At 41.5% G+C, this 25,926-nt stretch overlaps 1 protein-coding gene and 1 non-coding gene across 3 annotated transcripts in view; both read right to left on the reverse strand.

Moving 5' to 3' along the window:
• Nucleotides 1–6,641: 6,641 nt before the first annotated feature.
• The window catches only part of LOC110794202 (methylcrotonoyl-CoA carboxylase beta chain, mitochondrial), a 31,251-nt gene continuing 11,966 nt past the window's right edge, over nucleotides 6,642–25,926 (reverse strand). Inside the window, exons 8-10 of one of the 2 annotated variants that reach the window (XM_021999146.2) lie at nucleotides 8,962–9,093; nucleotides 7,117–7,173; nucleotides 6,642–7,009 (exon numbers count right to left, since the gene is read on the reverse strand). In XM_021999146.2, coding sequence (XP_021854838.1) covers nucleotides 6,806–7,009; nucleotides 7,117–7,173; nucleotides 8,962–9,093 — 393 coding nt within the window. In that variant the 3' untranslated portion in view covers nucleotides 6,642–6,805. Of the gene's footprint in view, nucleotides 7,010–7,116; nucleotides 7,174–8,960; nucleotides 9,094–10,201; nucleotides 10,333–25,926 lie in introns of those variants that run through there. The other variant, XR_002534956.2, reaches the window with a different exon arrangement.
• Nucleotides 16,353–16,457, reverse strand: LOC130464552 (small nucleolar RNA R71). Its single transcript, XR_008924950.1, has one exon. It is a non-coding gene; the product is annotated as a small nucleolar RNA R71 (small nucleolar RNA).

The raw sequence follows: 25,926 nt of genomic DNA on the forward strand, positions 1-25,926 counted from the left end.
CAACCACCACTACCGGCGGCCTGACTCGGCTAGCCATGACCACCGGCCAAGTCTCACTCAGCCCAGCGACCGGACTCGACCCGGCCAACCGATCGAGCCCAGCCGCGGAGCCCACTGTCGCGTTGCCAGCGAAACTGACCCATCCCTCAAAGAAACGCGAGCCACCAGCGTCGGTGACCCACGTCCCTTCGCTGGTGGCGGCTGATGACCCAAACCCGGCTGTGTCCGACACCCACCTAGCCGCGCCGACCATCGTCCCTAAACCACCCTCCAATGTCAACCCCTCCTCCAGCAACGATCCAAACGCCGAGGTGCCTCACCGACCCGCCAAAAGGCAGCGGTGGTCGTGGGGGGTCCTCAAACCGGTCGGGGAATGGGGATGTTCGTTCTCAGGTGGAATTTACACCAAACCGTGTTCCTTCGGTTGAGGATGCAAATTGGTGAAGGGGTCTGCAGTTTATAGACTTGGTGTGAAAAATATTGAGGAATTTATTGAAATACTAGAACTCGTTGAATGGGTTATGATGTATATATTAAGGGGACGTTGTTAGTATAAAAGGGTTAAAAAGTGGTTCCTAAGGTGAACAGTCCTCTGTTGTTTGTTGATACATCTTTTGATAATGAGGATATTGATGAGAAAGTGGAAGAATTAAAGGAAGCAGTAGAAATTGAGAAAGGATATGGATCTATATGCAGTTGAAAAAGGAACAACCTAAACTTGCTACATACCCAAGCCATCTTTCCTGATCCTATCCATTTGTGTTACATTACGCTTTTGATTTTTTTTTGGAACTTTTTATTTTATTTTTTATATTCTTTTTGGTATGTAACCCTCTGTTGGGAAACATACGATTTTTATTCTTTTATTTCTGTGGAACTCCTAAAAAATCGTATCTCTAAAATCTTGACTTGTTAATTATTATGTTTTATATTCGAATTTAGTACGTTGGAACTTAACTTTGAGGCTAACTTAGTTTGCCAACCGTTGATCGGAGGGCGCTATAATCGGTATATATTAGTACTGTATTTTTCTACTTTTTGTTAATGCCAACAGGGGGAAATGAATGCAAACTTAACTTAAATTGATCACTTGAGTCCGTCTCACTACTCTCTTCTCGATGTAAGTTTATAAAATTTTATTTCTCGTTTTTAATTTTATTTTCGTTTATTAAAATTAATTTCAATTTTCCTTAATTTCATTTAGGAAGTTTAGATTAATTTTTATAAAAATAATTTATTTAATTTATTGCTTTATATTTATGCTAATTGATTATTGTTACATTTAGTGAAAGTTTGCTTTTGTTGTCATCACCAAAAAGGGGGAATATTGTTGACCCTAAAGTTTTGATGATGACAAAGCAAACTCCTGACAGTTGGTTAAGTTATGTTGCATAATAGGTTCCGAGATCCTTAGAGGAATAATGCTAAGTTAAGGAGTCCTGCGTTGTATAAACTAAGCAATGTGGAATATAAGCAAGTAACTGATCCATGTCAGACACTACATTGAAGAAATAATCATTAAGCAAGTTTACAAAGGCGAGATCCTTAGGCGAGTTCCTAAGGCGAGATCCTCATATATTATGTGGATCCTCGATGTTCCAGAGAAGGAACAAATTGGGAAGTCTTCGAGTGAAGCTTCTAAAGGTGCAACATGAAGACTACAACATATGAGTTTATGTTTAGGATTTATGTAAGTATTTAATATTGTTTATACGTAATTTGGAACGAAAGGAACCTAAGTATTTTGGTACGTTTTAAATTGAAATATATTAACTGTAATTATAAAAGAGTTTTAAGTTGGAAAATCTTTGTTAATAAATAAAATGAATTTAATTAATAAATGTAAACATAGGATTCTGTTTTCATTCTCCTTGTTTCTCAAGCAAAAGATTTTCCATGATCCTTAAAACTCTCCCACGTATTTCTGTTTAAACGTGCATTTAGTGTTTTGATTTGGTCTCCCCTGTTTCTCTCCAACTATGTCCATGTTACTGAGCAGTAACTGTTAGTGGGTAGTTGAGGAGAACATGGGTACCCAACCCTAGGTAAAACTCTCCTATAAAAGGAGAAGAGTTTTAGCTTTTCAAAACACAACTGATTTCTACAAAATCTATCTTAAAGAGCTTAAACGTTTTAAAAGAATCAGTTGGCAAAATAGAGTGTTCCTTGAGTTCCTTATTATTATAAGCTTTATTACGTACTAGAATCTATCTATCATATTGTATTTTGGGTTTAAGGATTGAGTGATCCTTGAGTGACTTAGAGTTAAGTCAAAGAGAGAAAGAGCGACTAAGAGTTTAGTCAAAGAGAGAAACAGTGACTTAGAGTTAAGTCAAAGAGAAAAGGAGCGACTTAGAGTTAAGTCAGAGAGAGAAAGAGTAGCACAGTAATCGAAGGGGATTGCTGTGGGGAACTCGTGTTCGAGAGGAACTCGAGTTAAAGAGTGTATTTGTAATAGAGTTATTGCATTAATACAAAAGAGTAGTGAGGTTCTTCTTGATTAGGGTCAAGAAGGTTCCTCCGTTTTATATCTTTCTTCGCTCATTGTTCTCAGTCTCTTTATTGTTTAAATTCTGCAATAAACTTACTCAAGTTCCCAAGAAACAATTCACCCCCCCCCCCCTCTTGTCAAGTGTTCCTACTGAACTATCAGAACCGCATTTATTAGACTTAGAATTGAATGCATACTTGGACCAAGGGCATTATTACCTTCAAGCAGACCCTGCCCGCACGACCGGCTACTCACCGAATACAGTCGAAGTGCTGCTGAAACCTAAACACAATCCTTAAGCCTAAATACTTAAAACTCTGGAAGAATCCTGCCCCATAGTCAGTCAGTCGTCGGAAAGTTATAAAACCAAACGGAAAGCTAGCAAAGTTAAGTAGTAGGTGTTCCTGAGAACCACAGTAAAGCCTACCCTTTGCTGTAACGTGAATTATATTTTTATTGCTTTCCCTGCCATATAAATCTGCTAACTTTAATCTGTTATATTGCTCACGCTTAAATCAGAAAATTCTTGGACAAACCGGTATTATTAAGTTCCTTTAATCAATCTAAATCAGCATTTTGACATCTGTTTAGTAAATATATGTGCATTAAAATCAATCCAGGGTAGTAATGTAGCATAACGCATGTCCCATGATCGTCACAATCGAACTAGTAAGGACTGCGCCGCGTGGGCTAATGCTGGCCACTCCCCGTATTAGTAAACGTCCCCCGAACTCTCAATCTCTGCTCCGCTGGATGTACGTTGAGGGATCTCCACACCAGGGATCACAAGGGAATCTATGGCCGTCGTGAATCACATATGTTTGCACTCCATGCATATCACGATAACCGGGTTTTGTTAGTTTTCTAAAACTGAATGGCGACTCCTAAAGACTAGTAAAAAGAGGCTAACACCCACTGTTAGTCCCTGTTTACTTAATATGCTTGTCACATCCAGAAGAGGGAAAAGTTGTGCGGGCCTTACATTCTTTCTTTAAGAGGCGCTCCGTCATGTTTTTTCGACCCCCTCACACCAATCCCCTTCAGTCTAGCTTTGTCATGAACATGACCATTGATGAGAATGTGATAATAATTAAAGAAGTGGCTCACAATATGAAGGGGCTCACAAGGCCTCCAAAAGGCAAACTTGATGGCACTTAAAATTGATTTATCTAAAACTTTTGACAATATGGAGGGTAATTTTATTCATGAAACCCTAATTATCTATAGTTTGCCCAAAACCCTAGTTAACCTTATAATGAACTATATTACTACTTCTTCCATCTCAGTATTTTGGAATGGTCAGATTACTAATCATTTCCTGCCTTCTAGGGGTACTCAACAGGGAGACCCCCTTTCCCCCCTTTATCTTTGTGATTTGCCTTGAACGTCTCTCCAAAATGATTGAAAATAAAGTTAATGTGAAACTTTGGAAACCAACAAGAATCTCAAAAGAAGTTTCCATTCTCACCTTTTTTTATGCTAGCGATGTTTCCCTTTTTGGGAAAGCAACTTCCCACAATATTGAGATTAGGAAGGAAACCCTAGAAGATTTTAGGCAAATGTCTGGCCTTCAACTTAATTTTTTTAAATCCTCTATTATTTTCCCTATAAAAAATGGATTTTAAGGTTAGAAATATCGTTAGATTGACATGTAATAACTTTACAGACACAACATCCTTTGGAAATACTTGAGGAATAATGTTTCACCTTAAAAAAAAAATTTAAAAGTGATTTTTACAACCTTTTAGATAAAACGACTAACAAAGTAAGAGGGTGACAAGCTAAGCTCCTTAACATGGCAGGAAGATGTACTATGATAAAATCGGTCCTAAATGCTTACCCCCCTCTATGCCATGCAAACTAGAATTCTTCCCGTGTCTGTTGTCCAAGAACTTGAGTCAAAATGTAAGCAATTCCTTTGGAATATGGTAAATAGGTCTAGATATATTCCCCGTACCAATTGGGATAGAATTTGTAACCCTATAAATAAAGGTGGCCTAGGGATCCGTAACTTGAAACGATGGAATCTTGCCTTCATGACCAAATTGGGATGGGAGATTCTTACTCAACCAGACAAATTATGGGTTAAAATTCTCAAGTCTAGATATCTAAATTTCTCGAATTTTATAGATTGTAACCCTACCATCTAGGTGTTCACCGTTGTGGAAAGACATTTTGAAAGGTCGTCATATTATCAAAAAGGAATGATAATTAATATTGGGAATGGTGAAGATACTTCTTTGTGGTTTCATCATTGGGTTTGTGATGCTCCCCTCTACCTTATCCCCAATATTAGAACTCCTGAATGCAAGGCCCATTGGAGGGTTTCAAACATAAAGCCTGAGACCTTTCCCAAATCAAACATCTTCTGCCTTCCTCTTATTTTAACCTCATCATGGCTATTCCTCTATCAGCAATTGCTAATAGGGAAGCCTCCCTTAGATGGACCCTTGACAAGAGTGGTTCATTCTCCATTTAGAGTGCATATAATTCCACCTACATAGCTACGGCCACGGTTTGCACTATTTAAGTCTCCTGGAAAAGCTTATGGAAAATTAATGTCCCTTATAAATATAAAATGCTATTGTGGAATCTTTGCCATTCAATATTACCTGTTGCTGATATTCTGACACGTAAAGTTCCAGGCCTAGACTCAATCTGTGTTAGATGTTATCATTCTGTTGAAAATCATCTCCGCCTTTTTAGGAATTGCCATAGTACTTCAGTTTTTTGGTCAATGATCTTCCAATATCATGGACATTCTTTTGACTTAAATTACAATCATTTTTACTCTAAACATTGGGATGAATGGATAACCTATAATCTCTCAGGCTCAACACAATGGAAGGTCATCTTTAGTATTCTTATTTGGCATATCTGGTCTTATAGGAACAAATTTGATTTCGATGCAAAAATAGGAAATGTTTCTCCCTTCTACAATAAATTATGGGTTGATTATAAATGTACTAATCAGTTGTTACATATGGATAAAGGAAAAGCAATGGCTTCCCCCTCCAGTATGACTGCTGGTCCTAATTCTATATTCTTTCCATCTTTTTTTTATTGATAGGGATCTCCATTCATTCCCGTCACGTACTACGGACTTAGGACTTGGCTCCCCCCCCCCCCCCCCCCCCCCCCCCCCCCACAAAAGAACTTCTCCCAACTAATTATTGATGGCTCCTGGATCTCCTCCATCAACAATGCTGGTGGTGGTGTAGTGATTCGTTGTGACAAAGGTAAATGGGAGATCGGTTTCTCTCTTAAATTCAAGACTATTTGTCCAGCTTCTGCAGAACTATTGGCAATTAAGGAAGGCTTGCTCATTGCCTGGGGGAGGGAAATCACCAATTTGGAGCTTGAAACTGATGCCCAAACTCACAGGACTATCATGATCACAAGTTGTCTGCAATCATTGTGGTTGTGGCTGCTTTGCTTAAGAGGGACTGGAATGTAATCATTCTCCATGTGACGCGTGAAGTGTGTGGCTCATGGGCTTGTGAATATTGGATGAACAATGGATGGAGAGCGCACTTACCACTTTCAACCACCCAAGAATGGTATGCAATGCTACCAGAAGGAGATCCCACCTACAGTTGATGCCTAACTGCCTGCCTACTCTTCGTACTGATCTTCTATGGAATCAGCTGTATTTTGTTGTGATATATCTAACCTAGTTTTTGCTTCTAAGTAGGTTCTCGTTGGTCTACGGCTTGATGTTTTGTATTTTAGATAGCCATCTGTTCTTTTGCGTTAATGGTCTTTTCAGCTATGGTTGAGCGTTGGAAGGTTCGGTTTGTAATGATCCATAGCTGCTGTTTTGCTAGTTATATAAAAACACTAGGTTCCTTTGGAACCCTATTTAACATAAGGTAATATAATTCTCCGTTCTGCATAGGAAAAAAAAAAATTAGGAGGGAAACCAAGTTTAGGCTGTTAACAAAAGAAACGTTGACTTTGTTCCCGGTAGCCAATCACTTTGGCCTGATTAAAGTAATTGGGGATTAAAAGTGAGATAATTGAAAAATATCGCATAGGTAGGCTTAATTAAAAAAAAATCGGCCAAATGTTGAAATCATACATAGTATGTGCGTAACACATACAATTTCTTTTACCGCTATGGAATATAAGGTAGTTTCAGTTTGCATAGTTGTTCCTGTGTTGAAACCTTTAAAAAGCATTAATGGAACAATTATCTCAAATTGTGCCCATCGTCATGATGTATGAATAACGTGAAATTATCGTAGTTGCTTCCACTGATATTTACAAATTACAACATATTTACTTACTATGATCGTCATCTCATCTATCTAATTACATTCTGAATACACCATACTTGGTCTCTTCCGGAGCACAATTCATTGAAGCAGATACGCATAGACCAATAATTTTTCTTGTATCTGCAGGATCAATGACGCCGTCATCCCAAAGCCTGGCAGTAGAATAATATGGAGAACCTTCTTCCTCGTACGCCTGTTCCACCTTGGCTTTGAATGTTTCCTCTTCTTCAGTGGTCCACTGCAAATGTATCATATATGCAAGCTCAGGTAAGCGTAGTTGTCCAGCAAATGAACTAAAGGCTAATAGCATTGTAGCATGCTGCATCTCCAAGAATTATACATTACCTGTATACCCCGTCGTTTCTTGTTGGCCTTTTCAACTTGAGCCAGCACACCTGCAGCCTAAACAATGCCATGAAAGAAATCAGTCCTCATTTTCCAGAGATCATCACACATGATTCTTGTCCCCCCACCTGCAGCCCCAGCTAACCAATACGCACAATGAGAGCAACCACCAAATAAGTTTTCTTTTCATTATCAATGAGTTGGTATTTGTAAAAATAATCGAGCATTTATTGACCATCCGGTTCACACATATTTAACAAAGCATGATCCTGCATTTGAGCATATTGAGAATTTGGGACTGTAGTCTATCGCGAATGACTGACAAAAAAAATATTTCCATCCGGTTAAAGGTGTCGTATATGATACTTCGTTTGCAACAAGAAAAAGCATAGAATGCCCAGATTGATTATAATCACACGAAGGATTAAGGTTCAGTGTATCATTTTAGTTGAAACATGAAGCAGCATTCTCCAGAGACCAACTTTAATTTTAATCACTCAACTTACAGATGAAGATTGAATTCATCAACCATGATGTGTGTTACTTTAGTCATAAATCAACAAATGAACCAGACAAAAAGAAGCAAGACTAGGATTTTAAAATGTGATGCTCCCGAGAACATTGGCATATCATCATCATCAGGTATAGGAAGTTTTTCATGTAAGAACAATGAAATGTGATATCAACTACCCATTTTGACAATGGATGATGGCAAGGAACAAAACTAAATGGGCCACCCATCCCACTTCCCGATCTGCATGACCCTGTCCTCGCTCCCCTGCCATCAAACCCCCTCCCTAGGGCTGGCCACGAGCCAAACTCTTGCATGGCCCACCCATCCCACTTCCCTGATCTGTTTAGGCCTTGAGGTAAAGGATATATAACAATCTCACTATAATTTGAAAGATGTCCGTTTAATTCTTAATTTCCTGAGGCCACAATTCAACTGAATTTGAGTTCAGCTCATTCAGTACTCAAGCTCCAATATTCAGTTCAAACACTGGGCTCTGTTCTTGGCCACCCCTAAGGCCTCTGGTGGAGATCTGGTTATGTCCAACTCATTTCAGCCCTTTCCTGTCCCCTAAAACACCCAAACCCCCTTCCTAAGCACCTGAATTTCTCTCTTTATCTTCCCCCCTCCTCGAGATAACAACCTTCGTGTTGTTCCACTGTTAGTCTTCCTTAACAATTACTAGTTAGTATCTGCTACAGTCATGCCAACAGATCTACAGGATACCCTAAACAAAGAATAGCAAATGCAAAAACCAAAGAACAAGAAATCTCAAGAGGAAACTGACAAGACAGATGCCATAAACGGACTCATCCATGAGGTTGTGAGTTTGGAAGAATTTTTACTAAAGAAAGATTTTCTGGAAGCAGAGGTGATCGTTGACATCTGTGAGGTGTGAGCATGGAACTAACTTCACACCGAGATATTAAGTCTTTTGAACCCCTAATCCTAAAGTCTGATATGCGGCAGTGTCAAGAGCAGCATTGCTATGCATTTGATATAAAGGATAGGATGACCCTAAGTGATTAGAAATAGAAAATGCAAATACCTTGCAAAGTAAAGCAGTAGACAAGCCAAGCATATTAAGAGATGTTTGAATGGATTAAAACTAACTGCCATAAGTGACTCGTGTGCAAAAAACATAACTGATTTTACAGATGTCGAATCTCAGGGTGGCTTAAGCCTTAAAGTGTTCCTCGGGGTTGTCACATGAACCCAAATAGGGATACATCAGCAACCTCAGTTATTATATACTACTTTAGACACACTAAAATTCTAAACAACAGAAAGCAATACTATATATAAAATGGAGTAATACAGTAAAAGCATAGTACCTGTGCCCCTCCCATTATTGATATTCTCGCATTCGGCCAGAAGAACATAAAATTGGGACTATATGCACGTCCGCACATCGCATAATTTCCAGCACCAAAACTTCCACCAATTATAACAGTGATTTTTGGAACCTGCACAGACCAATAATTCAAATAACATAGACAGATAACACATTTGAAACGGTACAGCTACTTACTCCTAGGATGTTAATTTGTACCTTACAGTTTAGCAAAGATTTGGGAGAGCTATAGAATCACAGACCAAACATGAGACCTCAGCTTAAAGCCTTACAGATACAGACAACATTTCTGCAGCCTATTAATTTAAATTGTTAGTGTGCAACAACTAATCCAACACTCTGACCATCTTTCTGAACCTCAATATTTTCATACGACTAAATTGTCTTTCTTCCTTCCACCTCGCAAGAATTACGAGGTTAGAGAAAAACTATGAACATAATGGGCCTCCTATTATAAACATTATTAATAAGATTCAATGGTTTTGAAGAAAACACTCCACATAAAACTGTGTTTTAGAAACAATGAGCGTAATGATAATACAAGACCAGCTTTTCTTTACAGTTTAATTTAAACATCAATGTCTTTAAAAACACAGTTAGGCGTTCTGACTGTCTAGAACAACTACACGGACAACCAGTCTGGTCTTTATTTTGATGCAATACTTCATTTGGGCTGCTAATTAATCTTGATTGTCATGGACCAAGGTCAATCAAGAGACTGAAGTCGACACGATTCAATAGCTAGCATAAGGGATTCAAGGGTGTCTCATTTACCCAATCTCCATGGAAGAATGAGCAAAATAATCTCCACATTAACGGCTGGGAAACTGGTGTAGAATTTTCTCTCATAAAAATTAGTGCTTCAATGCATTTAAGATTTTTATCAAACAGGTTTCAAGTACATAAACATTTATAACTTCATTCAATTTCATTTGAAATTTGAGGGTTCTGTTACGAATTACATTATTTGCTCAAATCAAGTGTTGAAGAATGAGGTCCTGTCCTCTAAAGAAGGGTCCATTCCGGCATCCCGCCCATCTGCCTATTAGATATTTTGCAATTTTGGTTACTCTACTTTCTATTATTTCCGAGCTTCATCTCTGCTCTTTCCTTGTGATTTCCTTCTCTTGTCTAGTGTGACAATGATTAGGTATCAGGAATAATTGTGTGAGGGTGTGTGTACTGTCAGAAGTAAACAGCACAGCAGAGAGTAATAGTACCAATGTAACAGTGAATGAAAGAATGCCTTGATTTTCAATCAAACGATATTGCATCCAAGCTATGCTTTGTAAACTCTTCATCACGAGAGAACGCATCGAGCACAGAGTATAATGTCCTTACAGCTTACAGCCTTCACAGAGCAAAAAATATCAATTGCATGCAAATGAGAAGCATGCCCATGCCATTTTTTTACTTTGATAACTAAGTAGTAAATACAAGCACTGAGTTCTAAAACTGAATCAGTCAGTTGTAGTTTGCTCAAGCCTGGAAAAACAAGATAGTTTTAATTATGTAAGTAATTCGAGCTGGCTTTACTATATTTGGCGCGTTTAAGCCTGTGGGATAACAATCTCAAAATCTTAACAAAAGCGAACATAGACAATTAAACCTAAGACACAACTTTTAGGACCCCAATGAAGTATATAACACCCAACTCCTGAACTTGTTCACACAGTTCTGACATAGGAAAGCTTCTTATAATGATGTTATTCATATGATATCATAACAATGGCAATAGCCATTAGTTAGAATTTATTAACAATGATAGCTCCACCATAAGCAGGTAAACAACAGCTCAAGCTAATCTGGGCAACAGAAGTACAGAACTAAAGCTTGAGCTTTATCATGCAGCTTATCATTCTTATGTTGACAAATGAGCTCTAGAGAGGGCATGAAAATAGGAAGCACACAAAATGATATGAAGTGTTAAATGAATACATTTGGTCGTCTTTTGTTGAGGAAGAAGACTAGAATCCGTGGCATACTCATTTGAAGATCAACAAACAATTGTCACAAGAAAAAAGCAAGATGAAAGGAATATGAAAGGTACATTTTGTTCCTTCAAACAAGAAAGTCCATGCAGTTGATATTTGATAGAGACACATTTCGAAACAACATGAACTGTATTTGTTTAATACTCGTACATACATCAACGATACCCCAATGCCGCGAAAAAGGGACCCTACTACAGCAGGGGTGGTGAATGTATACGTTACCCTTGCAATAAAAGAGAAAGGAAAATAAAATTGTAGTTTCCTTTGTTTGGTTGCAAAAATTTAATGGGATTTAATGGGAAAGAAAGGGAAATGCAAGGAAAACATCATTAATAAATCTTCACTTTCCTTTCCTCGCAAAAGTGGGGGGATTTGGAAAGAAAGAGAAATTTAAGAGCTGTCAAATCATTTTCCTTTCTTTTCCCCTCACTTTCTTCCATTCAAACCAAACAACGAAAAATAATTTAAGTTTTTTTTCCCTTCCTTCCCCTAATGTTATACCAAACAAATCCTAGCATCAAATGGTACGAGGTCAGCCACTTCACAATAAGTGCTAAGTTTTTTATAAGCTATTTTGATTTAGCCCATTCGAATCCAAAGTAAAATGGTAAAGAAGCATTGGGCTCCATTCAAGTATATGCTACAATATATCTCTCCACCCCCACCCCACCCCCCGCTATGCACTCACCTAACCACCCTATTCTACAGACATATACACATATACAAGGAGAGGAAAAGGAAGCCTGCACTTAACAACAACAAAGGGGCAGAAGGCACAAGAGTGTAGAGGAAAGGAACCACTTAGTGGGTGCAGCCATTGGGGTCATTAAAGCTTTTGTCTCATTATAATTAGAGTTGTACTTGCATTGTCCGTTATTAGCCGTTTTGTTTAAATAAGGAGGGAGGGAAAAACAGAAATCATCTTGAGTGTATTTTGGTTGTATTGGGAACGTTCTCTGGTGTAATTAAGCTTTAAGCTTTATCATTAATATAACCAGATACCCTTTCTTCTCTATTTGTGAGTCCTTTGTAATTTGAGTTACCTGGCTGCTTGGAATATTTGAGTTCCTTGCACTTCACTACAAGGGAAATTTGATGGGTTGGCATTGGCAGGATAGTAGCAGATGCAATGGCTCAACAGATGAACACCATCCACGAGCAAGCCCAGAAAACGGGTGAAGAAGCAGCCCAGAAAAACAACGAAAAGGTGGAGGGAGCTATATTTCAGTTGGAAGGGAGATTTAACCGTTTCAGAGAAACCCAAGCAGGGCAGATTTCTGAGATGAAGAATCATTAAGAGAAATTCCAACAAGAGATGCGAGAGCTTGTGTCTAGCCACAAGAAACCACCAAAAGCTTTTCAAGGTGGAGGACGAAGTTGAAAACACAGAAAGACCAACAGGAAATCTGGAAGACAAAGATGGTGGGCGGGTGTTTGAGAGAGGCAAGGGAAACTGGAAATACAGAAAAATAGAGATGCCCCTTTTTGAAGGAGACCCAGACGAGTGGATTTTAAGAAGCGAGAAGTATTTCACAGTGTGCCATCTGAACGAGGATGAAAAGGTCGAAGCCGCCGTCGTAGCCATGGAAGGAGACGCCTTGAGATGGTATCAATGGGAGAATGGCCGTACACCGGTGGTTTCGTGGTCGGAAGAATTCTGCACCAATTTCGCCCCTTAAATGTTGGGTCCTTACACGAACAGTGGTTAACCACTTCTCAAACCACCAATGTCGTCGAATATCGGAGGTTGTTTATTGAGATGGCATACCTAACAGCCTGCTCATGGGAAAATTCATCAATGGCCTCAAGGATGATATAAAAGCAGAGGTACGACTTTTAAATCCGCTCACTTTGGAGCAGACGATGGAAGTGGTTGTGCGGGTCGAAGAGAGGAATAGAATTTCTGGGCTCAAGAGGAGCAATGGGGGGTTTTCGGGCTCCAGCAGAGTCGGTTCGTTTTCCATAGGAGCAATGGGGGGTTTTCGGGCTCCAGCAGACCCGGATCGTTTTCCATATATGGGCGTGGTTTGTCTTCAGGTGGATCCTACAACAGTGGGTCAGTGACAGAATCAAGCCAAACCCAAAGCAACACCACCAACTGGGATGGGCCAAACACATTCCAACACCCAACCCAACAACACACAAAACCCATTCAGAATTGGACCAACAACTTCATCCGCTTCCCAGTATCAATCATCAGTAAATTACACACGACTTTCCTCAAACTTTTCCAGACCCAATGGTGGTTTCTGGCGGCTGACCGAAAGGGAACTTCAAGACAAGAAATCGAAAGGGCTATGTTTCAAATGTGAGGGTAAGTGGGAAATAGAGCATATTTGTAGGCGAAAGGAGCTGAGCGTACAGCTCATTGATGAGGATGAGGTTGGAGTATGGAGGGAGGAGGATTTTAACGAAGAACCGCTGGAGGTGGTGGACAATGTGGCGGCTGAAGTAGCGCTAAATTCAGTAATTGGGTTAACAAGCCCAAAAAACTATGAAGTTGTTTGGCGAAATTAGAGGAACGGAGGTAATAGTCATGATTGATCCCGGAACCACCCACAATTTCATATCCTTGAAGACAATAGCAGAGTATGATATTCCGGTGACGGAGTCCGGGGGATTAGAGGTATCGCTGGGAAATGGTGAGTCAGTGAGAGGGACGGGCATTTCTGAAGGAGTAGAGGTGAATCTCAATCGTAAGGAAAACTTCCTTCCCTTGAATTTGGGAAACTCGGATTTGATTTTAGGTATTGACTAGCTTGAGAAATTAGGAACTGTGGTAAGCACTGGAAATTGCAGACTATGCAATTTCAAACAGGTGGGCAGACCGTCATCTTGCGAGGTGACCCATCATTATCCCGCACGCGAATCTCGCTAAAGGCAATGATAAAATCAATCAACAGGGAAGGAAGAGGAGTGTCAATAGTGATGAACGCGGTGGAGGCAGAAGGTGGAGTTGAGAAGGAGGAGCACAACATCCCCAGAGAATTTGAAAGGGATCACCGGGAGAGTTTCAGTCGGTTTTTGAAATGCCACCTGGTCTGCCGCCCACGCCCACAAGGTACAGGGAACACGCCATAGTTCTACGGGAAGGGAGCAATCCAGTTGGGGTCAGACCGCACCAGTACCCACAATTCCAAAAGGATGAAATCGAGAAATTGTTCAAAGAGATGCTCATGGCCGGGATCATTAAATCATCTACTAGTCCATTTTCCAGCCCGTATTGCTCGTGAAGAAGAGAGATGGATCATGGAGATTTTGTGTGGATTATGATATGTGCGTTTTATATAGTGTTTCACCCCCGTCCCTTATTACTTTTTATGTGTCAAACGTGTTCTTAGTAGCCGTTTCTAGTACTAATGTGTGTTATTGAGTGTGCCTTGAGTTTCAGGTTTGATTATGAGAAATTGGTCTTTTTAGACCCGTTTCATGTTGAACCAGGCCACTATATGAGCCCGAGGAAGTTCGGGACCTCCATCGTCGACTTTCGAAGCCTTGGATGCTTATGGTTGAGCCCCGAGAGTTAGACTCAGTGATATGGGCGAGTTATATTGAAGATTGCAAATCGCCCTGGAAGCTGAAGGCGAAATGCAACCATCGGGCGGAATTGAAGCAAATTGGACTCATCAACGCGCGCCCGATCGGGCGCAGCTCGCCCGATCCGGATCGGGCGGTCATCCGGAAGCTTATGTGGAGAGTTCGCAAACCGCCCGATAGGGCGGATTTTGGCCCGATCGGGCCGACTATCGAGTGCATCGCCCGATCGGGCGAAGCGACGCCCGATCGGGCGACACCAACCTCCTGCACTTATGCGCGAGTTTTCTTTCCGTTTTTTGGCTTGTATTTTGGGCAAACTATAAATACTAGCCCCTTATATTTTTAGAGACACCTTATTTTCTAATATCAAACACTTAGTTTATTTTCCTAAGCTTAATTTTCTCTCTAATTTGTCCCCCACACTTAGTTTTATTTCCAATCAAAAGTTCAAACTTTATTATTCCATTGTTCTTCAATTAGGTATTGTTCTTTATTTCATTCATTTCTTTTGCTTTAATTATGTTTTCAATTATGCTAATTGCTTTGTTTATTGTCAACATGCTTGGGTAGTTTAATTTTTAGGGTTTGGGGATCCATGAATTAATATGATGGGATATTGAATAATTGTGATTGTTAGCGTTGTGATTAATTCCTATTGATTGGTTTATTCCACTATTCAATTAGATTTGCGCAGGTTTAATTGTGTAGTTATGCAATATCAAGTTAAGATTCGAGATATGCAATTTGATGTTTAGGCTTGTGACAATAGGTAGAATTGGGATTAATAAGTAGCGAGAGCCCGTTAATTCTAAGTCTATGACTAGTATCGATTCGAGAGAGCATGCTAGTCTAATTAATTACTTTGTTGATTATCGTGATTGTTCATTGTCCTGGATTGTTAATTGCTGGTGAACCTATGCCCTAGATTTCCTTAATATATTGATTCATACTTATTTAATTATCGTTCGTAGTCTTAGTTTACAAACAATCAACCAAATCTTATTCCCAATAGTTTAGTTTAATTAATTAATAGTAGAAAGAACGCCTGGCTCCCTGTGGATTCGATCCTGACTTCCCTTGCTACCTAGCTAGTGGACCTTAGGTTATTTTTGATTAGGTGATACGACTTTAACCTGTCAAAATTTGGCGCCGTTGCCGGGGAGACGGTTTTATTTTCTGTTGTTGATTGCTTATCCTAGATTATTGTTTGTTACTACTCAAGGAACTCACGTTCCTTGAGACCGGATCTCACATTGTTTTGTAGTCTTTGTCTATGCCCAGGACCGTAGGTACTAGTAATCTTACTCCATTCGATCCTGAGCCCGAAAGAACCTTTCGTAGACGAAGAACTTTCATTGCACAGTGTGGGAATTACTCTGATTCTGATCATAATATTGGCGATCTTTTTCCTTCAGATACAGATTCAGTTTCAGAGATAGAGATGGGTGACGAAACTCTACTACCGCCACCTACCCCACGGCTTACAGACTATTCTAAGCCAAGTTTGTCCGTGCTACCAAAGGCGATCATGCCTTCTATTGCAGCTGAGACCTTCAAGATTGAGCCTGCATTGATTAACATGATTGAGAGACGCCAGTACGGTGGGGAACCAGGTGAAGATCCGAATCTTCACATTCAGTCTTTCATCCAGTATTGTTCCACCATAAAGCAAAAGGGATTGACTCCGGAGCAGACTATGGAGATACTTTTCCCGTTCTCTTTGAGTGGGAAAGCTAAACTGTGGATTAATGGGTTGAATCGGGCGGCTTTGAAAATCACTAATTGGGAGTCCTTGGCTCTTGCTTTTTATGTTAAATATTTTCCACCGGAGAAAACAGCTCGTCTGAGGGGTCAGATATTAGGTATCTCACAACAAGCAGATGAGAGTTTGTTCGAGGTGGGAGAGATTCAAGGATTTGCAAAGAGAATGCCCGCACCATGGTTTGGAAGATTGGTTCTTGATTCAGCAGTTTTATAATGGTCTAGGCAATGAGTCTAGATGTTTGTTAGATTCGGCTGCCAGTGGGAGGTTCATGCAACTTGAGGTGCCTAGAGCTATGGAGGTGATTGAGGAGATAACCATTCACAATGCCCAGTATGGGAATCCTAGAGGTCTATCTAATAGGGGTGGTAAGCATGATTTAAATTCTATTGAACAATTAACTGCCCAATTGACTGCTTTACACTATAAGTTTGATAATATGCAAGCAGCCAATGCTCAACCTACCCAACCTGCTAGTGTAGCTGCTATGAGTGCCCAACCTGCTACTGTTTGTGAAAGTTGTGGAATGTCTGGTCATTATGCACAGGAATGTAGGAGCTCTGTTGAACAATGTAACGCATTTCAATCCTACAAACAGAATAACCCATTCTCCAACTCTTACAATGAGGGCTACAAAAACAACCCTCTACTATCCTACAGGAGCAACAATATCCAGAACCCTCACCAAGTCCAACATCCACCACAACCATACCAACCCCCACATCAACAATCCTACCAACCACGGAACAACTACAACCAACAGTCTAGTGGACCACCTGGGTTCCCTAGACAACACACATCACCTCCACCACCACAACCTCAAGCCACACAGCCTGACCCTATGCTAGTAGAGATGAGAAACATGATGATTCAAATGCAAAAATCTCTAAGTGAAAAGGATGCAAAGATCGATGCTCTTACTGCTCACAACAAGATCATTGACACACAGTTGGCACAGATGGCTACTACTATTGCAGGGAGGCCACCAGGCCAATTTCCTTCACAGCCCGAAAATAGGGAGACTGCTAATGCAATTACATTGAGGAGTGGTAGGGATTATGATGGTCCTTCTATGCCGGTTGAGGTTGATTCTGGGGTGTCTACTAGTGATCTGGTCAGTGAGGAAATCCCGAAGATAGTTATGGATGGTAAGGAAGCTGAAAAGGTAGTCAATGAGAATGAGGCTACAACCGAGGTTAAGAAGGGGGCAGATATTCAAGTACCACCTATTGCACTCCCCTTCCCAAACCGACAACTCAAGAATAAGCTAGACAAGCAGTTTGGCAGATTCTTGGAAGTGGTCAAAAATTTGCAGGTAACGGTTCCTTTTACTGAATTAATTTTACAGGTTCCTGCTTATGCTAAATTCATGAAAGATATTTTGACCAGAAAACGTGCTTTTTGTGAGGTAGAGACTGTAGCTTTCACTGAGGAATGTAGTGCTTATTTGCAAAACAAGTCTCCACCAAAACTTAAAGACCCCGGGAGTTTTTCCATCCCATGTAACATTGGCACTGTATTTATTGATAAGGCTTTATGTGATTTAGGTGCTAGTGTGTTTGTCATGCCTTTGTCTGTCTGTACTAAACTGAATATGGGTGAGCTTAAGGTTACTAATATCACTCTACAAATGGCCGACCGATCTGTCAAATACCCCTTAGGTGTTTTAGAGGACGTCCCTGTTAGAGTAGGTAAATTCTATATACCTGTAGACTTTGTATTACTAGAGATGCAGGAGGATTCTCAAATTCCCATAATCTTAGGTAGACCCTTCCTTCACACGGCGGGGGCGGTCATTGATGTTAAAAGTGGAAAATTGACTTTGTCTGTTGGGGATGATAAGGTGACTTTTAATCTGAATAGTGCCTTAAAAAGTCTCATGCTAGAGGAGGAACAATGCTATCGTATAGATGTAGTTGATTTTATTACTCGTGATAACGTCTCCCAAGTTCTCGAAAGAGATCCCTTGGAGGCAGTGCTTTGTTGTGAGTGTTCTGCAGGTGATAGCAGTTCTTGGAGTGCTGAAGTGGATGCTCTGGAGTTGGCTCTTAATGGTGGAGAATCTGAGCCGGAGAGCACCAAATTGAAGAGGTTAGTTCGGCCGTTTGTTCTGTTAAAGAGGTAAAGAAACCCGAACTTAAGCCTCTTCCTGCTAACCTTAAATATGCGTTTTTAGATGATGAACAACTTTGCCCTGTGATCGTTGCACTTGATGCAGACCAGTTATCCCAACTTCTTATTGTGTGAAATGGCACAAAAAGGCCATTGGGTACAGTATTGATGATTTAAAGGGTATTAGCCCTGACTTTTGTATGCATAGGATACATCTAGATGAAAATCATAAACCATGCATCCAACCCCAGCGTCGTTTGAACCCTGTCATGCAAGATGTTGTAAAAGCTGAAGTTATGAAATTGCTTGATGCGGGTATTGTATATGCTGTGTCTGATTCTAAGTGGGTGAATCCTGTTCAGGTAGTGCCTAAGAAAGGGGGGACAACTGTGGTGAGAAATGAAAAAAATGAGTTGATACCAACTAGGGTAGTCACAGGTTGGCGCATGTGCATTGATTATAGGCGTCTTAATGTTGCTACTAAAAAGAACCATTTTCCCCTTCCCTTCATTGATCAAATGTTAGAAAGGCTAGCCTGTCACAAGTTTTTCTGTTATCTGGATGGTTATTCTGGTTTCTTTCAAATTCCCATACATCCAGACGACCAGGAAAAGACCACCTTCACCTGTCCCTATGGTACCTTTGCATATTGTAAGATGCCTTTTGGTCTGTGTAATGCATCCGCTACTTTCCAACGTTGCATGATGAGTATCTTTTCTGATTTTATTGAGTCTATCATGATAGTGTTTATGGATGATTTTAGTGTCTTTGGTACTTCTTTTGATTCTTGCTTGCTAAATCTGACTAAAGTCTTGAAAAGATGTGAAGAGTGTAATTTAGTCTTGAACTGGGAAAAGAGTCATTTCATGGTTACTGAAGGGGTGGTCTTGGGACATTTGATATCTGATAAGGGCATTCAGGTGGATCGAGCTAAGGTCCAAGTGATTGAACAATTGCCCCCTCCAGTTAATGTGAAGGGTGTTAGAAGTTTTCTTGGTCATGCGGGATTTTATCGCCGCTTTATCAAGGATTTTTCTAAAATTGTTAAACCACTTACCCAGCTCCTCCTCAAGGATGCCCCGTTTGTGTTTACTGATGCTTGTCTTGAGGCCTTTGACAGGATTAAACAGGCACTGATTTCGGCTCCCATCATTCGTTCTCCCGAATGGGATCTTCCGTTCGAGATAATGTGTGATGCAAGTGATTATGCAGTTGGGGCAGTTTTGGGTCAGAGAAAGGAGAAGGTTTTACATGCCATCTATTATGCAAGTAAGACCTTAGATGAAGCTCAAGTTAATTATGCTACTACTGAGAAGGAGCTTCTAGTCATAGTCTATGCCTTGGATAAATTCCGCACATATGTGATTGGATCCAAGGTGATAGTCTATACTGACCATGCGGCCCTTAAGTATCTGCTCTCTAAGAAGGAAGCCAAGCCTAGGCTTATTCGATGGATACTACTGCTACAGGAGTTTGATCTAGAGATCCGCGACAAGAAAGGGGCTGAGAATGTGGTTGCAGATCACTTGTCTAGATTTAGGTATGATGATGGTAAGGGATCTACACCGATTGATGATTCATTTCCGGATGATCATTTACTTGCACTTGCCAGTCAGTCACCATGGTTCGCAGATTTTGCTAACTACATTGTGGGGGGAATTCTTTCGGCCGATCTTACATATCAACAGAAGAAGAAATTCCTACATGATGTCCGGTTCTACTTTTGGGACGACCCTTATTTGTTTCGTGAGACTGCTGAAGGGTTGTACAAGCGTTGTATTCCAGAATGGGAAGTTCAAGGTGTTATCAGTAGGTGTCATTCTTCACCTTATGGTGGTCACCATGGACCGTCTAAAACAAACGCTAAGCTGTCACAATGTGGTTTTTACTGGCCTACTATGTTCAAGGATGCACAGCTTTTATTATGGCTTGTGATGCGTGCCAGAGGGCCGGCACTATTTCGAGGAGGTATGAGATGCCACAGAACGGGATCCTTGAGGTTGAGGTTTTCGATGTATGGGGAATTGATTACATGAGACCATTCCCATCGTCCAAGGGTAACTTGTATATCCTTGTTGCTGTAGATTATGTGTCAAAGTGGGTGGAAGCCGTTGCCTCACCTACCAACGATGCAAAGACAGTCATTTCTCTGTTCAAGAAAATCATCTTTCCGAGATACGGGGTTCCGCGCGCTTTGATTAGTGATGGAGGGTCACACTTCCATGAAAAGCATCTGGATGCGCTCCTGCGCAAGTATGGGGTTTATCACCGCACTGGGCTAGCCTATCGCCCTCAGACGAGTGGGCAAGTTGAGGTCTCTAACCGAGAGATCAAATCTATACTTGAGAAAGTGGTGGCAAAGTCTAGGAAGGATTGGAGCGATAAGTTGGATGATACTCTATGGGCATACAGAACCGCCTTTAAGACACCCCTTGGTTAGAGCTGTTAAAAATCGACCCGACCCGAAAATCGACCCGAACCCGACCCGAAAATACTGGGTCCTGAACAAGATTTTGTGATCCGTAACCCGATTTTATCCGAACCCGAACAACCCGAAAAGGAATGGGTCAAAACCCGACCGAACCCGTTTTAGACCCGACTGATTGAAAATCATTGTATTTATAGTAATAAATGAGATTATGAGAAAATTTAAGCATAAAAGACACGTTGTTTTTACTATTGTTCTGTGTAATATGATTTTAATTTGAATTATACGCCATTTTATGATTGAATTTGACAAAATATAAACTTTCGTAGGAAAATTTGTTAACTTGTGCCAATATTTTGTATATTTTTCACCTAAATTAATGAAAATATAATGCGCGTTTTAAAATCTCTCAACCCGTTGGGTCGACCCGAACCCGAAAGTTCTGGGTCTTGAACAAGCATTTGTAAACCCGAACCCGAAAGTGACCGACCCGATTCAACCCTAACCCGAAAGTAAAATTTTACAACCCGACCCGACCGATCCGTTTGACAGGTCTACCCTTGGTACTTCCCCGTATCGATTGGTGTATGGCAAGGCATGTCACTTACCAGTAGAAATGGAGTACAAGGCTTATTGGGCAATCAAACAGCTCAACATGGATGCCAAGTTAGCCGGTGAGAAGCGGTTACTTCAATTGAGTGAGCTCGATGAATTCCGACTGCAAGCTTACGATAGTGCCCGGATTTATAAGGAAAAGACCAAGAAGTGGCACGATAATCGCATTTTGCATAGAGAGTTCGCGGTGGGCGACAAGGTCCTACTATTCAACTCTAGGCTTAAGTTATTTCCTGGAAAACTCAAGTCTAGGTGGTCTGGACCGTTCACCGTGACCACGGTTAGCAAGTTTGGATCTGTTGAAGTAGCGAATGATAATGGTGAGCGATTTAAGGTCAACGGGCAACGTCTGAAGTTGTACCATGATGGGGCTACTGTAGGAGTTGTTGAGGTACATTACCTCAACCCCTCCGCCTCATAGACAGCATATCTGAGGTAACAAGGTCGAGCGGGACCTAGAAATAAACCAGCGCTTTGCGGGAGGCAACCCGTATTTTATCGCTTTAGTAGTATAAGTATTGTTTTTGGTGTTAGAGAGGTGAGAAGAGGGCATTACGCTGTTTGGGTGTTTAATAATGTGCAGGCCTAAAGCTCCAAGTTCGAGAAAGTGAAATTACGTACAAAGCCGAGCATGCTGCAAACCGCCGATCCGAATCGGGCGAGGTGCCCCCGATCGGGCGCGCACGGATGAAATTAATGCAGCTTCTTTGTGCCCGATCAGGCGCAGCATGCCCCATCGGGCGGTCTGGCGAGTGGAATGCCCGAGTCGGGCGATGCTCTGCCCGATCGGGCGCTGAAGGCGAGTGGTTTGCTCGATCGGGCGAAATTTTTTTGCACGATCGGGCGGTTGTGGAAAAGTTCGTGGAAAAGTCAAGGAAGAATTCTGGGCAGAAAAAGTCAAGTAAAGAGGCATTCGCAAATCGCCCGATCCGGATCGGGCGAGGTGCGCCCGATCGGGCGCGCACGTATCAGAAGAAATAGATCGCAAATCGCCCGATCGGGCGAGATGTTGCCCGATCGGGCGAAATGCGATTTCAGCGACAATAATACGGGATCCCCTTTCTTTTCTTCACTTCCTCTTCATCTTCAACCTAACTTTCTCTCACTTCCTCCATTAAACCCCAACCTCCAAAAACTTCCAACCACCATATCTCCCTCAAATCTCCACCAAATTCAACAATCTTTTCACCAAAATCATCCTCTCACTATCCTCTACAACCTATACCCAACCGATTTCAGTTTGTTCCAATCTCCCCAAAACCCCCAAATTCACCCAAAAAGCTTAAAAACCTCAAAAAATTCAGATTTTCATCCATGGCAACCCGACCAAAGAGGAATTGCACAAGGGTACCAAGGAATCAGCATGAAGCTTCGACGAGCCGAGCTCGGGAGCCGACACCACCACCTCCGCCGCCGCAATTTGAGCCCGACACGGATTTTCCGAATGTCATTCTCGTTTCGGAGGGGCAACGAGCACGTTTCATCCACCTCAAACTGAGGGGGGTAATCCCTACTCGCTTTATTTGCCAAAAATCTTTACATGAAATGGGTATTGAAAGTGATGTCAAGCGTGTCTTTGTTGGTGTTGGAATGAGAAATATGTATAGCATGCTCCGTCTCACATTTAGACGGTTAACTCTGGAATTTTTGAGTAGTTTCAATGTGCGTAGAGATGGTTATCGAACCGTGTCGTCGGTTCAATTTCGTGTGATGAACCGAACTTTCACCATGAGTTTAGCTGATTTTGGTAGGATTTTTGGGTTGTCTACCACCTATAGTAGAAAACCTAAGGAAACCCATAATAACTGTAAAATGTGGGGAAAGCTTACGGGTAATGCCAATCCCGGGAGTATGCAACATTTGCATGCTTCCAAGATACAACACCCGGTCCCTATTGTCTTCTACAGGTTTCTGGGATTTACGATCTTTGGTAGGGATGAGACCCAAAATATTAGGAGTACGGAGCTTGAGATTCTAGGTGGCTAAGTTTTAGAAGGTGATGATAGCTACAAAATGAACCTTGCACACCATATGGCCTCTCAATTCTATTCCATAGCCACTTCCACCCATACTACTCGCATTACCATTGGTGGGTTGATCACCCACATAGCCATGGCCACGGCCAACTTTACTGAGGCTAACCAGACTCCAGTTCTGGGTAGCAACCTACTTGACTTGGCTTACTTTGCTGGACTCCGTCGGCTACAGGGGGAGCATGGGTTGTTTAGGCCGGGACCATGTATTGGATGTTTGAGGGAAACAGGCTTTTCACCTTGCCTGACCCTCAAGGCCGCACTAGTTTCAGACCCGGTCAGGCTCATTACTTATATGTTGGATTTGAGCAAGAGCCTCAGCCTGACCCCCAGCCTCAGCCTAACCCCCAGCCTGACCCCCAGCCTGACCGGGTCAGGCTGAGGCTCTTGCTCAAATCCAACATATAAGTAATGAGTCTGATCGGGTCTGAAACTAGTGCGGCCTTGAGGGTCAGGCAAGGTGAAAAGCCTGTTTCTCTCAAACATCCAATACATGGCTCCCGGCCTAAACAACCCATGCTCCCCCTGTAGCCGACGGAGTCCAGCAAAGTAAGCCAAGTCAAGTAGGTTGCTACCCAGAACTGGAGTCTGGTTAGCCTCAGTAAAGTTGGTCGTGGCCATGGCTATGTGGGTGATCAACCCACCAATGGTAATGCGAGTAGTATGGGTGGAAGTGGCTATGGAATAGAATTGAGAGGCCATATGGTGTGCAAGGTTCATTTTGTAGCTATCATCCCCTTCTAAAACGTAGCCACCTAGAATCTCAAGCTCCGTACTCCTAATATTTTGGGTCTCATCCCTACCAAAGATCGTAAATCCCAGAAACCTGTAGAAGACAATAGGGACCGGGTGTTGTATCTTGGAAGCATGCAAATGTTGCATACTCCCGGGATTGGCATTACCCGTAAGCTTTCCCCACATTTCACAGTTATTATGGGTTTCCTTAGGTTTTCTACTATAGGTGGTAGACAACCCAAAAATCCTACCAAAATCAGCTAAACTCATGGTGAAAGTTCGGTTCATCACACGAAATTGAACCGACGACACGGTTCGATAACCATCTCTACGCACATTGAAACTACTCAAAAATTCCAGAGTTAACCGTCTAAATGTGAGACGGAGCATGCTATACATATTTCTCATTCCAACACCAACAAAGACACGCTTGACATCACTTTCAATACCCATTTCATGTAAAGATTTTTGGCAAATAAAGCGAGTAGGGATTACCTCCCTCAGTTTGAGGTGGATGAAACGTGCTCGTTGCCCCTCCGAAACGAAAATGACATCCGGAAAATCCGTGTCGGGCTCAAATTGCGGCGGCGGAGGTGGTGGTGTCGGCTCCCGAGCTCGGCTCGTCGAAGCTTCATGCTGATGCCTTGGTACCCTTGTGCAATTCCTCTTTGGTCGGGTTGCCATGGATGAAAATCTGAATTTTTTGAGGTTTTTAAGCTTTTTGGGTGAATTTGGGGGTTTTGGGGAGATTGGAACAAACTGAAATCGGTTGGGTATAGGTTGTAGAGGATAGTGAGAGGATGATTTTGGTGAAAAGATTGTTGAATTTGGTGGAGATTTGAGGGAGATATGGTGGTTGGAAGTTTTTGGAGGTTGGGGTTTAATGGAGGAAGTGAGAGAAAGTTAGGTTGAAGATGAAGAGGAAGTGAAGAAAAGAAAGGAGATCCCGTATTATTGTCGTTGAAATCGCATTTCGCCCGATCGGGCAACATCTCGCCTGATCGGGCGATTTGCGATCTATTTCTTCTGATACGTGCGCGCCCGATCGGGCGCACCTCGCCCGATCCGGATCGGGCGATTTGCGAATGCCTCTTTCCTTGACTTTTTCTGCCCAGAATTCTTCCTTGACTTTTCCACGAACTTTTCCTCAACCGCCCGATCGGGCAAAATAATTTCGCCCGATCGGGCAAATCACTCGCCTTCAGCGCCCGATCGGGCAGAGCATCGCCCGACTCGGGCATTATTTGTACATTGTAGGTATGTTTTTCTTTTCTTTTCGCATTTCTTTATTTTGGTGTGTTTCTTTGGTGTGTTTATTTCTTCGTAGAGTAGTTTATTGCTTTGAAAAAAAAAAAATACAAAAATACGTTCCGATGAATACAATATCATGCTTCCCTGTGCCCCTTGAGCGGAAATTGTTTTGATTCTTGGTATTTGATGATGGGCAATGTAGATGTGTTAGCCATGATTTGATATTCGATTGCTTTGATGCCTTAACATGAGTCAACTCCGACTAACTACTTGTGGACTTGGTGCTTGACTAGTTGACTTGGTTAGGATGTGTGATAGCTTCCTGGTGTGTCATTGATTTTGAGTATTGGTTTGAAACTATTAGTAGTGTTTTATGACTCACATACATGCACATTGTGGAGGACGAAGGCATTTTTTCTATTTAGGTAGCCTTCAGATGAATTTAGATATATTTGTTCCCTCTTTTTCTACCCATGTT

Source organism: Spinacia oleracea, chromosome 6 (genome assembly GCF_020520425.1).
Source record: "Spinacia oleracea cultivar Varoflay chromosome 6, BTI_SOV_V1, whole genome shotgun sequence".
Classification (NCBI taxonomy): Eukaryota; Viridiplantae; Streptophyta; class Magnoliopsida; order Caryophyllales; family Amaranthaceae; genus Spinacia; species Spinacia oleracea.